This window comes from Alosa pseudoharengus, unplaced genomic scaffold, assembly GCF_046254945.1.
Source record: "Alosa pseudoharengus isolate Yale_2024_CS ecotype anadromous, Long Island Sound unplaced genomic scaffold, YU_APseudo_1.1 YU_APseudo_1.1_scf_11, whole genome shotgun sequence".
In the NCBI taxonomy this organism is placed as follows: domain Eukaryota; kingdom Metazoa; phylum Chordata; class Actinopteri; order Clupeiformes; family Clupeidae; genus Alosa; species Alosa pseudoharengus.
The window spans coordinates 2,529,269-2,545,423 of record NW_027468576.1 but is presented as its reverse complement, the minus strand read 5'-3'; the positions used below and the strand labels follow the sequence as shown (position 1 = coordinate 2,545,423).

The following is a 16,155-nucleotide window of genomic DNA, read 5'->3' as shown; positions in this document are numbered from 1 at the left end:
GACGATGCAGAAAAGGGCAACCGAGCAGGCTACTCACTGGCAAAGTCCTTGTAGCTATATCGTGCTGACTAGCCGTCCACTCTTTCTCCTTGTTGAGAACTCTAACCGAGTTCTTCAAAACCATAAACTACACTGCAAACTTATCCAAATGTATGTAACTCACTCTTCGGGCAGTATACAATTACATTTACTATCACACGCATTAACTGTGTGTTTTACCAATTTCTAATGTGGTAGTATACAGCGCAGTTCTCACTCGTGTCTCTCTTTTTCTCTCCGGTCTCCTTCTCCTCACGTTCATCTTCCTTCTTCCTCGTGACCTCTAACCCCGACTCCTGATTGGATCTTTCTTCCAGGTAAGTAATTTTTAACTAACTTAATTTTTAATACATGTAAACATTATTTAAACATTTTTAACAACATGAAATGTACATTATAAAGAAAATAAACAAAATGAAAATAGTAGTTTTAGGAAATAGCCTAAATTCCCAAAGGGCTACACATGTACATGACAATTATGCCTGATATCAAGATATCAGAATAAATGCTCAATCAGCTTGCCATATTGTCAGCCCTCTTTACATATTGGCCAAATTGTAGGCTAATTTGTAGGCTAATTTAAAACATTAGTATTGGCCCAGAATTTCACAATCTTGAATCCATAATATTAAATTGTGAGAGAATTTGAATAGATATTTGAGCTTCATAAGGGCTCTTCAGTAAAATATATTTGCTTTTGTGTGAAAAATGTTGTTGTGCATTTGGGTCCTACCTCAACTAGCATTGTGACTGAGTTGATTGTTTTGGTCAGAGGTTTTTGGCATGAATCATGCACTAGCACAATTAGTTACAGTAGCTATGTCAGTTACGTCAGTTAGCTATGGGGAAATAAAGACATCACTGCTACAGTTCTTATCCCTTTTGATTTTAGTAATGAAATCATAGGGGATGTACTTTCAGTAGGTTATCTCTAGAAAAAAATCAAATGGATACTTTTGGGGCAATGACTCTCCCACATATTTTGATACTCATGTCCAACATTATGTTCTTTAATGGTAAGTGGGCAAACTTTGGACTGTATAGTTTTATTTTCAAGATTTTATGAAGTTTATGAAGTAAACTGTCAGATTAGAATGAAAGCATCATTAGTTGGCTCTTGTTGTTGACGGAAAATCAACACCAACATTCATCAATTCTTCAAATATACTGTAAAGACATATAGACAGACAGTTGTTATACTACAATAGCCTATCACTAACCACAGTCCAAAATAATAATTTCTGAGGAAAGCCAACATATAATCTGACTCTTGTACTCTGAATGCATTCATCTGCCTTTTGTAGATCCCTATGAAATCTGTTGTACTTTTGTCTTATTCTGTTTCATTCTTTTTTCCTGTTGTACTTTTCTGACCATTTCTCACCTTTTGCATACATCTGATGGTAAGGCACTTGGTGTGTTCAGTAAGGGGCTCTGAGAAGTGTCTTTTACTTGCTGAAACTCCTCTCTCAGTCAACAGAACTGGCTGAGAAATGTATATAGGACAATATTTGCAATGCCTGAAAATCGATTGGCTTTTGGCCTTTTCAGTAGTCAGGAAAGTTCAGAAAGACGAGGCTCAGGCTTTAATTTCTGACACAGTGTTGATATGCGGCCTTCTCCTCATTGAACTCTAAAGACGGGTCTTTAATGCCCACAGTTTGCCATAGGCTTCAATCTTCCTTTCCATAGCAGGAGCCTGTCTGTGATCAAAGACTGGGATCTTGTACTGTATATTTTCTTTGGCAGGATGGACATCCTAGTCCTTTAAAAATGTTTCAAATGCATTGTGGAATTATGAAGGTGATCCAGTACATCCTTCTTATTTTGTATGCTCATTTGGTTCAGAAGCTCATCAATCAGCTCATGCTAGTGATGTTTTACATGGGCATTTTTAATCTGATTAGATCGGAAGAAAAACTACAGATATAAACACCTTGATCGGAATAAAACTGGCAATTTGCTTATGGTTATGTATTTGGCAGACGCCTTTGTCCAAAGCGACACACAAATACAAAACAACATAATATTTCAAATTGAACAGGGAACAGATTAGAATGTTGGTCAAACTATAATAAGGAGAATAGTAATATTAAACAACAATATCAATTCAATAGCCTAATAAAATAAGCCATGAAAATGAGGGGAAAAGCAATAATAAAACAATAATGTCCATTCAATCAATAATATAAAAACAATGACATGGTAAGACTACATTATGGAGAATATCAATAATAAACAAGAATGTCAAATTAATCAACAGCTTAATGAAAATAAAACATTATTATACAAACCATAACACATAAGAAGCGCTTAAACAACTGAGTACATGTTGAACAGGAATGTCTTTAGACCCCTCTAAAACTACCACAGGAACGTAGAGCACTGGGCAACTCATTCCACCAACATGGAACCACTGAGGAATAGAGTCTTGAATTAGACCTAGTTTTTATGACTGGTCGACATAACAGACGCTCATCAGAAGATCGCAGTGGGCGGTTGGGGATGTGAGGCTTGATTATTGAATTAAAATAACTAGGGGCAGATCCAGTCAGTGTCCTGTATGCTTATAATCAGTGTTGGGAGTAATGCGTTACAAAAGTAATGTAATTACTGTAATATATTGCTGTTTGCGGTAACGCGGTAATGTAAGGCATTACAAAAAAAAATTCGGGTAATATTTACTCGGTACAAACTTCAGTAACGCGCGTTACAATGCAGTTTAACCCAAAATTAAGCGCTTGTTTTGTTTTGATACATATTCGCAAACACCACGCGAGAACAACAGAGGAGAAAAAATCCGCGCAAAATAGTAGAACATTATCTCCTGATACTGGTTGAATATGACTGTGGCTGCAGCAGACTCGCAGGCGGACTCTATTTGCGGGATGGACATAAGCCTACGCTCATTATTTTCAGCTTGTCAGAGACAAGGCTATGAAGAACATAATAGTTAGTGCACTTTATGTGCGAAACCGAAAGATCTCTCAGCTCGCAAAATAGCACAAGTAAACATCTAAAGTAGTGCCACGCTAATCTTTTTGATTCTTGATAAAACACAAACTATGCTGTTGTGCATGTCAGCTTTGTGCTGTGAACTTAAATTGAAGAGAATAAAGGGATATAAATGCAGAAAAAGATTGTGTAGCCTGGCAGTGCCACCGCTCCCACCACGCGCATCACGCACTTTGCGTTGGGCACCAAAGGACAGAGGGGGCACCCAAATGTAACCAATGAATAGTAGCTTTACTGCAAACTGCGTTTCACTCTTCATCAATAACGTTTACAATATCAAAATGCACTAACACGATGTTACATGCAAGTTTGATACCTTTTGGGTTCTCTCAATCACCACGTAGTACTATAATTGGTGGGTCTTCAATCATTCGTTTTCCAAGCATTTAGGCTACATGAAGCACATGATATGCTGAGTCGACTGAAACGCATTCCATTCAGATAGCTAGGTGGATACCAGGCTCATAATTCACTTGTATTCGCAAAACGAAATGTGAAGCAACATGTCATTGCATACTTCCATTTCCAAAGCAATGAAGGTTGCTTAAAACAACTTAACATTGTGCATAATATTGTTAATATTGTGCTATCAATGTAACTCAAACAAATAAGGCTTGTAAACAAGAGCTGGCAAAAGGGCATTATGACAACGTAAAGATCAATGCTCTTAAAGTGACAGTGCACCATTTATAAGTAAAACAGCATTTCTTCAGAAATTAATGTTTAAAAATACACAGTAATGGTCTGTAAATAATAGGCCTTTTATTTTACTTTAGGTGTTTGAGTTATCATTTAAATGTCACTCACTCAAAGCCACTCACTTAGGGCACCAAAATGGCCAGCAGGCCACCATCTTGACATGTCTTTATTAAAAGAACCGTATGTAAAAATTGTATTTCAATTAATCATAAAATTGCCCTAATATATGTCACTAGACATTACGAAATCATGTTCATTTTTAAATACTTATATCACTGACAACAGTAGTCTGGCCAGGATATTGTCATTTAAAAAGTGAAGTTGCAGCCCTCAACTGATGTTGATGTTGTCATGTTGTGTTTTGGCCTAATGCGCCACCCTCCACCTATCTACTAATCACAAAGTCAGTAGTGTTTCGGCATCAGGTTGCCAACTCTGCCAGTCAGGGGGGAGGGGAAGGGGATACACCGCTCTACAGTAATTTGAAAGTGATTGTAGTACCCGTTTTGGCCACAATCTTACATACGGTTCCTTTAAGCTTTGATTTACAATATAGTAGGCTCTCTATTGATTTTAATGAGTAGGCCTAGGCCTTAAAGTTACAGTATTTCTATCACAATTTACCAGACTTTGACCTTTTGTCGGTTTTTAACATTCTGACTATGATTGTTCCTTGTATTGCATTATGAGCACTGCGCCTATTGCATTCTACTGTTGCCTTAAGCCTAGCTCAGTCATTATGCTATACCACATCTCCCTCCATTGGAAGAGCAAGCTGCATTGAGCGTAATAAACTGCATTTAGAATGGCAAATCCATATTTCTAGATATTTTGGTGAAAGTAACTTAAAAGTAATGCAATAGTAGTGTAATGCCTTACAATTCAGAGACAGTAATATTATAATGTAACAAATTACTTTTAAATGACAGTAATAAGTAATGCATAGTACATTACGATTTTGAAGTAACTTGCCCAACACTGCTTATAATGTCAATCAGATGAAAGGGGGGGGGGGTGGTGTATTCTGTTCTCATTCCAATTGACTCTTCACTGTCCTATCCTAAGGCAAAAAGCTAAAGTGCTATTTCATCGGAGTAGTACATGCCCCATGTAAACAGACACCAAATTTTCATTCAAAATAGTTTAATTTAGAATGACAAAAAAATAAACTGTCTGTGTGAACGGGCTAAATGGGTAAACTGACTAATTGGTGTGTGTTGATAGTGTATTATGTGATTACAATTATGCAGTGTTGGGAGTAATGCATTAAAAAAGTAATGTAATTACAGTAATGCATTGCTTTTTGCTGTAATGCAGTAATGTAAGGCATTACCAATACAATTTCAGTAATATTTTACTCGGTACAACTCTCAGTAACTGAAGTTACTTTGCTTTTTAATCCAAAATTGAGAAATGCTCAATTGGCACCAGAGAAGATTATCCAAGAATTAAAAAAAGTCATCTATGCTGGTCCTCGAATTTGATTGCCTTGTTTAGATGACTAGAAAGGGAATTTGAGTTATCTCTGCCATTCATGCAACAGATCTAACATGGTTAGGCTATACTTCTCATTTCAAGCAGTGAGAATAACTAAAATGTTGCTTTTACAGACAAAGATCGTAGCCATTATTCTCAAACTATTTGCATTAAGTCTACACCACTGTAAGTGGAAGGAAAGGCAACCAGCAATGATGAGAACCATTTAGTCAACATACAATTTCACTATGGCTATATTTTACTATATTGAGTTGTGAGTGACCTTTGGGGCCTACATTGTCCCATGAGCCAACTGCAACCATTATATTGTTCTTTTGTTAGCCTTAAGCCTAGCTCAGTCATTATGCCATACCGCAGTGACAAAAGTAATGTAATTCCTGTAATATATTGCTGTTTGCGGTAACGCGGTAATGTAAGGCATTACAAAAAAAAAAAATTTGGGTAATATTTACTCGGTACAAACTTCAGTAACGCGCTTTACAATGCAGTTTAACCCAAAATTAAGCGCTTGTTTTGTTTTGATAGATATTCGCAAACACCACACGAGAACAACAGAGGAGAAAAAATCTGCGCAAAATAGTAGAACCTTATCTCCTGATACTGGTTGAATATGACTGTGGCTGCAGCAGACTCGCAGGCGGACTCTATTTGCGGGAAGGACATAAGCCTACGCTCATTATTTTCAGCTTGTCAGAGACAAGGCTATGAAGAACATAATAGGCCTTTATCACGGCAGCTGAAGCAGGGCTGTTCACTTTCCTGTTAGCAGGCAAAACACAGGTGTTCCTAAAAACATTAACGAGGCCTCTGGTTGAAGTAACTGTGGCTGAATCTGACACTTAATTAGAAACACCTGTGCTCACACAGGAGCAGGGCTGTTCACTTCCTACTTCGGCTGCCGTGATAAAGGCCTATAGTTAGTACACTTTGTGTGCGAAACCGAAAGATCTCTCAGCTCGCGAAATAGCACAAGTAAACTAATGAAACATCTAAAGTAGTGCCACGCTAATCTTTTTGATTCTTGATAAAACACAAACTATGCTGTTGTGCATGTCAGCTTTGGGCTGTGAACTTAAATTGAAGAGAATAAAGGGATAGAAATGCAGAAAAAGATTGTGTAGCCTGGCAGTGCCACCGCTCCCACCACACGCATCACGCACTTTGCGTTGGGCACCAAAGGACAGAGGGGGCACCCAAATGTAACCAATGAATAGTAGCTTTACTGCAAACTGCGTTTCACTCTTCATCAATAACGTTTACAATGTCAAAATGCACTAACACGATGTTACATGCAAGTTTGATACCTTTTGGGTTCTCTCAATCACCACGTAGTACTAGAATTGGTGGGTCTTCAATCATTCGTTTTCCAAGCATTTAGGCTACATGAAGCACATGATATGCTGAGTCGACTGAAACGCATTCCATTCAGATAGCTAGGTGGATACCAGGCTAATAATTCACTTGTATTCGCAAAACGAAATGTGAAGCAACATGTCATTGAAGGTTGCTTAAAACAACTTAACATTGTGCATATTATTGTTAATATTGTGCTATCAATGTAACTCAAACAAATAAGGCTTGTAAACAAGAGCTGGCAAAAGGGCATTATGACAACGTAAAGATCAATGCTCTTAAAGTGACAGTGCACCATTTATAAGTAAAACAGCATTTCTTCAGAAATTAATGTTTAAAAATACACAGTAATGGTCTGTAAATAATAGGCCTTTTATTTTACTTTAGGTGTTTGAGTTATCATTTAAATGTCACTCACTCAAAGCCACTCACTTAGGGCACCGAAATGGCCAGCAGGCCACCATCTTGACATGTCTTTATTAAAGGAACCGTATGTAAAAATTGTATTTCAATTAATCATAAAATTGCCCTGATATGTCACTAGACATTAAGAAATCATGTTCATTTCAAATACTTATATCACTGACAACAGTAGTCTGGCCAGGATATTGTCATTTAAAAAGTGAAGTTGCAGCCCTCAACTGATGTTGATGTTGTCATGTTGTGTTTTGGCCTAATGCGCCACCCTCCACCTATCTACTAATCACAAAGTCAGTAGTGTTTCGTCATCCGGTTGCCAACTCTGCCAGTCAGAGGGGAGGGGAAGGGGATACACCGCTCTACAGTAATTTGAAAGTGATTGTAGTACCCGTTTTGGCCACAATCTTACATACGGTTCCTTTAAGCTTTGATTTACAATATAGTAGGCTCTCTATTGATTTTAATGAGTAGGCCTAGGCCTTAAAGTTACAGTATTTCTATCACAATTTACCAGACTTTGACCTTTTGTCGGTTTTTAGCAAAATTCTGACTATGATTGTTCCTTGTATTGCATTATGAGCACTGCGCCTATTGCATTCTACTGTTGCCTTCATTATGCTATACCACATCTCCCTCCATTGGAAGAGCAAGCTGCATTGAGCGTAATAAACTGCATTTAGAATGGCAAATCCATATTATACGGCTCTTCACAATGCAAGTAGAATGCTCCATTGACTTAAATGGGATTTCCGAAAGTTCTAGCGGTCATTATTTCTTGGGAAAGGACCTCTGAAAACAAGAATGACCGCTGTCAATGGCAACGGAGTTTGCGCTTGGAACTTCAAAAGTGAAAGCAGACGGTTGATCAGCTGTGTTCTAAAGAATGTTTGATTCAAGTTCAGCGTGTGTTGCGAACTATTTGTTTCTTAGCAAAAGCCACGACGAAACGGTAACAAATAAGTGTAAAGAGACATATCATGGAGTTTATTTTTTCGTTTTGGCAAGTAGCCGTATAATAAGCGGGATAATGTATAGAACGCCGGTCATTATGGGAAAATAAGCCCCTTCAGGGCGAAACAAGACCCCTCCGCTGGCGCGTCGGGGTCCGGTTCGCCCTGTCGGGACTTATTTTCTCAGTTTTTTTTTTTATTATTATTTTTTCAGTAATATTGTAATGTAACACATTACTTTGAGATAACAGTAACAAGTAATAAATAATGCATTACGCTTTTGAAGTAACTTGCCCAACACTGATTCAATTATGTGACTGATGTTTCAGTTATTTTTAATGTATTAACAGCACAGCCACATCTATTGAAGCCTTACAATGTCACCTTCATCAAAATGGGAGCTGTGTTGACCTGGACAAGTCCAACCACCCACATAACTAACATCACATATACAGCACAGTACAGGTGAACCACTTTTATTCTATATTCAAGCTCTCTCTCTTCGTCTTTTTATCCTCAACTTCCCTGATTTTAATTCCCTTAATGTCTACCTGGATGAACAAGCTTTATTTGCTCTGCAGAAGTGTATTAGTGTAGGTTCAAAGAAACAAGAAGTGTATAACAATAGCACCATTCTTTTTCCCATTTCTTTGACAGAAGTGATTTTAACATTTCTCTCTCTCTCTCTGTGTGTGTGTGTGTGTGTGTGTTTGTGTGTGTGTGCACATGCATTTCTTACACTCAGTTGGGGAAAGAGATCTTTTAAAAGCATAGATACATGTATTGAAGTGAAAGAACTTTGCTGTGGCTTAAAGCTACCTTCAACCTATGGGATATATACTTTTAGAGTAAGGGCCCACCTGCAAGGAGCCACATCTGAATGGGTTAAAAGTACAGAGACCAAAGTTACTAAATGTTAGTAAAATAATTATTATTTATATTTTTTCTCAATTACTTTTAATATTTACAACAGCCACACTATTTATAATATGTACATTATCACAGCCATACATTCTGTTTAAATAGATTATCTAATATAAAACAATGCAATAAAAAAGGTACAGATCTAGATAGATAGATAGATAGATACTTTATTGATCCCCAAGGGGAAATTCAAGAAACTTAAATCTTAAACTTAGTAAAACCACATGGATCTTTCCTTGAACTTCATCTCTGTCAAGACTGAGCTAATACACACATACAGGTGCCCTCTAGTGGCTGATACAATTTGTTTTTAGACTCAGCAACTCTGATTACGGTAGATACCATTGATTGCAGACAAAGCCTCCATACCGTGTACTGAAGAGCCCTTATGAAGCTCAAAAAAGGAGACTATAGGCGCCGCCATGTTTATTATGCCATCTGACGTAAGCTAACAGGCTAACAGGCTGACGGAAAACTGATAAATCACACCAGACATTATTGTTTGTTATCACCCGGAGAGAAGAAATACTCTTTTCTGATTGGCTGGCGGGTGGCCTTTAATTCTGAATAACAGGACACCGTTCCATATCAATGCTTATGAATGGTAACTATAACAACCATAGTAGGACGACGGTTGCAGCGCTCTAGAATATTTTGGTTGCAGGCTTCCCAACAATGGAATCAACTGTAAACAGGCTAACTGTCCATGCTAAAGTTGTACAACAAGCTGAACTAGTGAGCTTATTTTTAAACAGAACCGCGTGTTTACAGTGTTTACAGTGGCAACCGGGTGATAAGCGGGATAACGGCCTTCGAGGTGTGTCCAGTTATACGGAATTAATGGACTTGGGCGGAGGCAACTCCCCTCCGCTGCGCGTCGGGGAGTTTTTGCCCCTCGCCCTCGTCCATTAATTCCGTATAACAGGACACCTTGGCGGCCGTTATCCCTTACTTACAATAACTGTACTATTGTATAGTACAATGTCTATTTCTTGCTAACCTTTGAAACATCTAAGGGATATAACATCTGACAGATTATATTTACACTCCTAACCCAGCCGTAAGTGACGCAATTGCTCCACCATCATCGTTTATGCTCTGGTTTCAAACTTTCATACTGGATGGGCTGTTATATTGAATCTGCTGTTTAAACAGAGGAACTGTAAAATAATACACCCACCTCACAGTTGTCGGGGAAACTCATTTTTGAGTCAAATAAAGTTTGGACCAGGCTGTAAGTATGCATTTCAACTGTAAAGTTGGACATTTTAACACAGGTCTCTATGGCGATCGACTCACTCTATGGACTGCAGAGGTACTGCAGGTTTTTGAACTTCCGTGTTGGCTTCATTGTTCAGAATGTTCAGAATCTTGATATTAGCCAATATCTCCCATGCTGGTGGAAAGATCCACATCAAGCTTGGTATAGTTACTAAAGGTCAAGGTCTTGGGGTAAAGCTCAAGTTCTTGGGGTGAAAGGTCAAGGGTCACAGAAATGCACAAATACAGTGTTTGGCCTGTATCTGCAAAGCAGGTCGATGGATCTTCATTAAACATAGCACAGTTATTCATTATAAAGTTTAGATGAACTGATAGGTACTCAAGGTCAAAGGTTAAGGTTTAATTATTTCCCTGTCAGACAAGGTTATGGCTGACAATCAACATGTTAGTCCAATTTCATTAGTGAATAACTAAGTTTTATTGATGTAATAGATGCTGATTGTAATTGTGACACTTTAGAGCTCCTACCAATGTTCTTTATCAATGTTCTTAATTGTGACACTTTAGAGCTCCTACCAATGTTCTAATCTAAAAACTATTATTTTAAAACCTGGGACTTACACAGACGCTCTTATTTTTATTTCAAAATAGTCCATGAGTTAGCGGAGAAGTAGGTGCCATGAGAGGGCACTAACCCAAACCTGTTTTATTTTGTTTGTTTATGCCCCCACATGACAAAAATATCTGATGGACTTTCCAAACTCACAGCTGAATATTTCTACAGCCTCTTAACCCTTTCGTGCCCATGCCGAACATTCCATTTTTGGTGCTGGATGACCTCACAGAAAAACCTTATTTCTTGAGTATATTACATAACATCAATGGGATATACAGTACATACAATTTAAATCAGAAGGATCAGTTCTATGGAATTACTGTATGTAAAATATGGTAATGTTGATTTAGTCTTTGAAAATCCTCTCCAAATGTATATCCAAAATTTGTCAAAATTTCATTTCATTCACATAAAAAATGTGACAAAAAAAATGAATTGGAAAGCAGGAAATGGAATTTGCATTAAAACTGACATTGAAGTCAGACACAATGGTTTAGATTTATTTGATCTAAAAGAATAAACCATGTATTTGTATATAAGCAAATGATACAGTCAATAAAGTCAAAAAAAATTATGACATTGAAAAAAAAAACATAACCAGTAGTACAGGAATTAAATATATATTTACTGTATGACTCATCACAAAACAAATCTCCTTCTGCAGAATGCGGAATCTGAAAGCAATTCCATTTACCAGTAAAACAAAGTCACCTACCATTAAACTTGTGGGCCATACAAAGCCAAAAAACCTCAAAAAAAGGCCCAAAATTGCATAAAATGTTGACATCCCTCCTGCTGTCAGATTTAAACACAGCAAAGTAACAATCCATGCCATCAAAGGTCCATCCAAGGTTAGTTTAAAACTGTAGTTACAATGCGTAAGGTGTGATGGGTGTCAGTCCAGGACTGCACATGTCCTCTATGTCACATGCTTTTTGGCGAATACCCAAAAAATAGCAATATTCAGACCTGAATATCTCCGATGAGCCTCCTTTTTTCAAAATTCTTTCTGCACATGAAAGGGCCATCTGTGGACTTCATAAATCAAAAGAAAAATGCTCGGCCTTTTTATTATTTATTTCGTGGTAACCGCCTAAATAGTGTGATCCAGCCAGTGATTTAAAATACATATCTACTTCAATGATTGGTTGAAAAATAATGCTTAGGTCATTTATGGTGGACAAATGGAGATATATTATCATCAATCATGTCTGCTGATAAAATACAAGCTACATTTAATGTTCTGAGTGTAATATATTCCTTAAGGTAGCTCAAAATGACATCTTTGGGTGACATACACCAGGCTAATTTTTGCAAATGTGATATCTCCAACATATCTCAGGGCTAGAAACAGTCACTTGGACTCAAATAATAACTTGTAAGATTTTGATAGTCAAAGGTCAAAGGTCAAGGTCACTGTGACCTTATGTACATCCCATTGTGATGAATAAACCTCTTAATATCCCTGACATAATTTCAAATGTGATACAATCATTCACACTGGCCCTTTCTGAAACCAATACCTACCCACTCCCCTCAGTTACGGTGTGCACTCAGGTGGGAATCACCCTTACAGCTAAATCAAGTTCTCCATGTAAATGGGAAAATGTTGGAGTTCTTTTATCACTTTTGGGTGCTATAGGCTAGTTGGAACTGCTCACCTCAATGAACTATGATAAGCTATGCTAACAGTGGGTGCTACAGACTGAGGTACTGCACGCACAGAGATGAGAAGGGTATGTATCATCTTATCTAACTCTGGCAGAGACAGTAAGATAATTTCCCAAAATGTTGGCGTGTTCCTTTAACACTTGGTTAGGAGTGCAAGTGACTAGGGTGAGAGTGTAGCTAGTTTCGGAAAGGGCCTTTCACTCACAGATAACAAATTAATTTGAATTTGATGGTCAAAGGTCATAGGTCAAGGTCATTGTGACCTCACATCCTTGTGAGGAATGCCTATAGACACACAGTCAATTACACTCAAAGATGAACTGATTAGATTTGAGTGGTCAATGTTACTCTGACCTCTCAAAAAAACAACATGGGCCTACTGTATTTTTACACCTTGAACACAATATCCTGGAAACACCTTGAGGGAGTTAGGCCCTGTACACACAGACCCAGATATTTTATGTTTGGGTCTTTCGTCCACACGTAAACAGTGTTTTAGCCCACACAGATAAAAGATTTAAAACCTTCTAAAGAGAATGCTGGTTTACTTGGATCTGTGGACATCCAAAATGGAGATTTTTACAAACAAGTATATAAGTATATATACTCTTTTGATCCCGTGAGGGAAATTCGGTCTCTGCATTTATCCCAATCCGGGAATTAGTGAAACACACACACAGTGAACACACAGTGAGGTGAAGCACACACTAATCCTGACGCAGTGAGCTGCCTGCTACAGCAGCGCTCGGAGAGCAGTGAGGGGTTAGGTGCCTTGCTCAAGGGCACTTCAGCCATTTCTACTGGTCAGGGTTCGAACCGGCAACCCTTCGGTTACAAGGCCGAAACACTAACCAGTAGGCCACGGCTGCCCCCGTGGACAAGGACATGATGGTTACTTTGGGTATTGAGTGTTTGTATATATAGCACTATATATATTGTACTCTCCTGGGCTTTACTTGTTTTGTAGCCTAATGTACCTCGATGTCCATCCATCGTAAAATCTGTCTGTAGACCCTGCTTATTAGTACAAGTTGTTTTAAAGCAGAGACTCTGACATGGTACAACCACCTAGCTTCATGTGAGGGTCCCACAAGGAAATGTGTCTGAAACATTGAAAACATGATAATGTACATTACTTGTGAATCTGTTTCCATTGCATGCCATCTGACCAGTGGTTAAAGTGGGATTTGGCAGGTGGGGGAACCCTTAAAATCCAGAGTCGGTGCAACAGGGAAAAATTACTCACCGTTGGACAACATATTGAGTATCGTGGTGTAGCAATACTTTTTGGACAAGAATTGATAGCTTCTTGGTCACCTCTGTACACGCGATAATGAACTCCCCATTTTTTTTAACAATATAATCACGCTGTATCTTGGTATGAAAGAATATATTTATTATTAAATTATCCGAGGTGGCGGAACTGCGTTCCTCCCACTGTAATTCCTGCTTATGACTGCTGTCTGCTTTGTTGGGCTAATGGAACAGTGATAATGGAGTAATGCCAAGCTAGATTAACATTTTCCCATGTTAAAACCATTTATCACATGAAAAATAACAATGTTATTATCATGTGATAATAACAATAATAACAATACTCTGTGTTTCCAGGATATCATGTTCAAGTTGTAAAAATATTTTTTAGTGAATAGTGAAATAGTTTTTGTGAGGTCAGAGTAATATTGACCTTTCACCACCCAAATATAATCAGCCACAAAACCTCTGTTAGACTTTTTTTGAGGACGGTCACTGAAAGGAGCTGTAACAATTATCCGCAGCTGCTGAAAAGTCAAGCCCAATGGCTATGGCACTCACATGCTATTTGGGGTCATGTTGTAACCTGAATTGACTCTGAGATGCTGCTGCTGTGTTTATGGAGTGGTAGTTGTTGGTGCCTACATCAAGGGCTTGCGTGTCGGCTGTGTATGTTGTTGATCAGATTGTCCACAGTAATGAAGAGGAATGACTGGAGAATTTATGATATTGCTTGGTATGTTGCTGATCGGATCATAAATGGCCATAGCAACAAACAGGAATGACTGAAGAATTTGTGACAATGGTTGGTAGTTGGTATCTAAATATTTCTTGGTATTTGTTGGCGTCTGCATCAAAGGCTTGCGGTTTGACTGGGTATGTTAATGATCAGATAATAAACCGCCACAGCAATGAAGAGGATTGACTGAAGAATGTGTAGGTATTTGTGGGTGCCCACATCAAGGGCTTACAGTTGGTCTGGTTATGTTGCTGATTGGATCAGAAACTGTGGGAGCAAAGAAGAGGAATGACCAAAGACTTTGGTGGGACTTCTTGGTGCCCTCATTAAGGGTTGGTGTTTTGTTTGTTGTATAGTTGCTGATGGGATCATAAATGGCCACAGCAAAAAAGATGATTAACTGAAGAATTTGTTGGTATTTGTGGGTGCCCGCATCAAGGGATTGCAGTTTGCTTGGCTGTGTTGCTGATCGGATCATAAATGGCCACAGCAAAGAAGACAAATTACCAAAAAATGTGTCGGTATTGGTTGGTAGACAACCTATCATGAGTGTGGAGGGAGCTGGGTCTGAGATGCCAGATACCACTGTTTAGTCTTCTGGAGGTCACCGATGAATGACGAAGACAAAAGTGCAAGAGAATATTTGTACCAAATTTGAAAAAACATCCCTACAGGCATTTATGATATATAATTTTCTCAAGAATGCAAGGTCCTTGACCTCGACCTTTGACCACCAGATTGAAATATTTGTTATCTGTGAGTCAAAGTGAATATTTGTATCACATATGAAATTATGTCAGGGATTTTTTTAGATTTATCCACCACAAAGGGAAATACATAAGGTCACAGTGACCTTGACCTTTGACCTTTGGCTACCAAAATGTTACAAGTTATTATTTGAATCCAAGTGACTGTTTCTAGCCCTGAGATATGTTGGAGATATCACATTTGCAAATATTGGACCTACGGGTATACTGGTGTGTCACCCAATGATGTAATTTTGAGCTACCTTAAGGAATACATTGCACTCAGGAAATCTAGCTTCTAGCTTGAATTTGATCAGTAGACATGATTGATTATAATATATCTCCATTTGTCCACCATAAATGACCTAAACATTATGTTTCAACCAATCATTGAAATAGATATGTACTTGAAATCACTGGCTGGATCACACTTTTTAGGCGGTTACAGCGACAAAAATAATAAAAAGGCCGAGCATTTTTCTTTTGATTTATAAAGTCCACAGATGGCCCTTTCGTGTGCAGAAAGAATTTTGAAAAAAGGAGGTTGCTCATCGGAGATATTCAGGTCTGAATATTGTTATTTTTGGGGTATTTGCCAAAAGGCATGTGACATAGTGGATATGTGCAGTCCTGGACTGACCCCAGTCACACATTACGCCTTGTAACTCCAGTTTTAAACTAACCTTGGATGCACCTTTGATGGCATGGATTGTTACTTTGCTGTGTTTAAATCTGACAGCAGGAGGGATGTCAACATTTTATGCAATGTTGGGCCTTTTTTTGAGGTTTTTTGGCCTAAAACAAGGATGGGGTCCTAACTCCCCCTGGGTTGTTTAAAATTTTGTACTATTTTGGCTTTTTGAGTTTTTAGGTGGACCCCTTCAAACTGTCCAAGTTTCATCAAAATCGGTGACGTCGCATGTATCACCCCCGCCTGGTCCTCTCATGGACACACTCTTAAAAGTTTGTACCACAGTCTCATTGGTTTTACAGAAGTCCCTAGTTTCAGAA

The 16,155-nt window shown here is 38.3% G+C and overlaps 1 protein-coding gene across 2 annotated transcripts in view; it reads left to right on the top strand.

Annotated features, from left to right (window-relative positions):
* Window positions 1–904: 904 nt before the first annotated feature.
* LOC143116578 (interleukin-10 receptor subunit beta-like) overlaps window positions 905–16,155 on the top strand; it is a 98,314-nt gene continuing 83,063 nt past the window's right edge. For both annotated transcript variants that reach the window (XM_076277759.1, XM_076277758.1), the window contains exons 1-3: window positions 905–1,055; window positions 8,324–8,438; window positions 8,719–8,888. In XM_076277759.1, coding sequence (XP_076133874.1) covers window positions 986–1,055; window positions 8,324–8,438; window positions 8,719–8,888 — 355 coding nt within the window. In that variant the 5' untranslated portion in view covers window positions 905–985. The remainder of the gene's footprint in view (window positions 1,056–8,323; window positions 8,439–8,718; window positions 8,889–16,155) is intronic.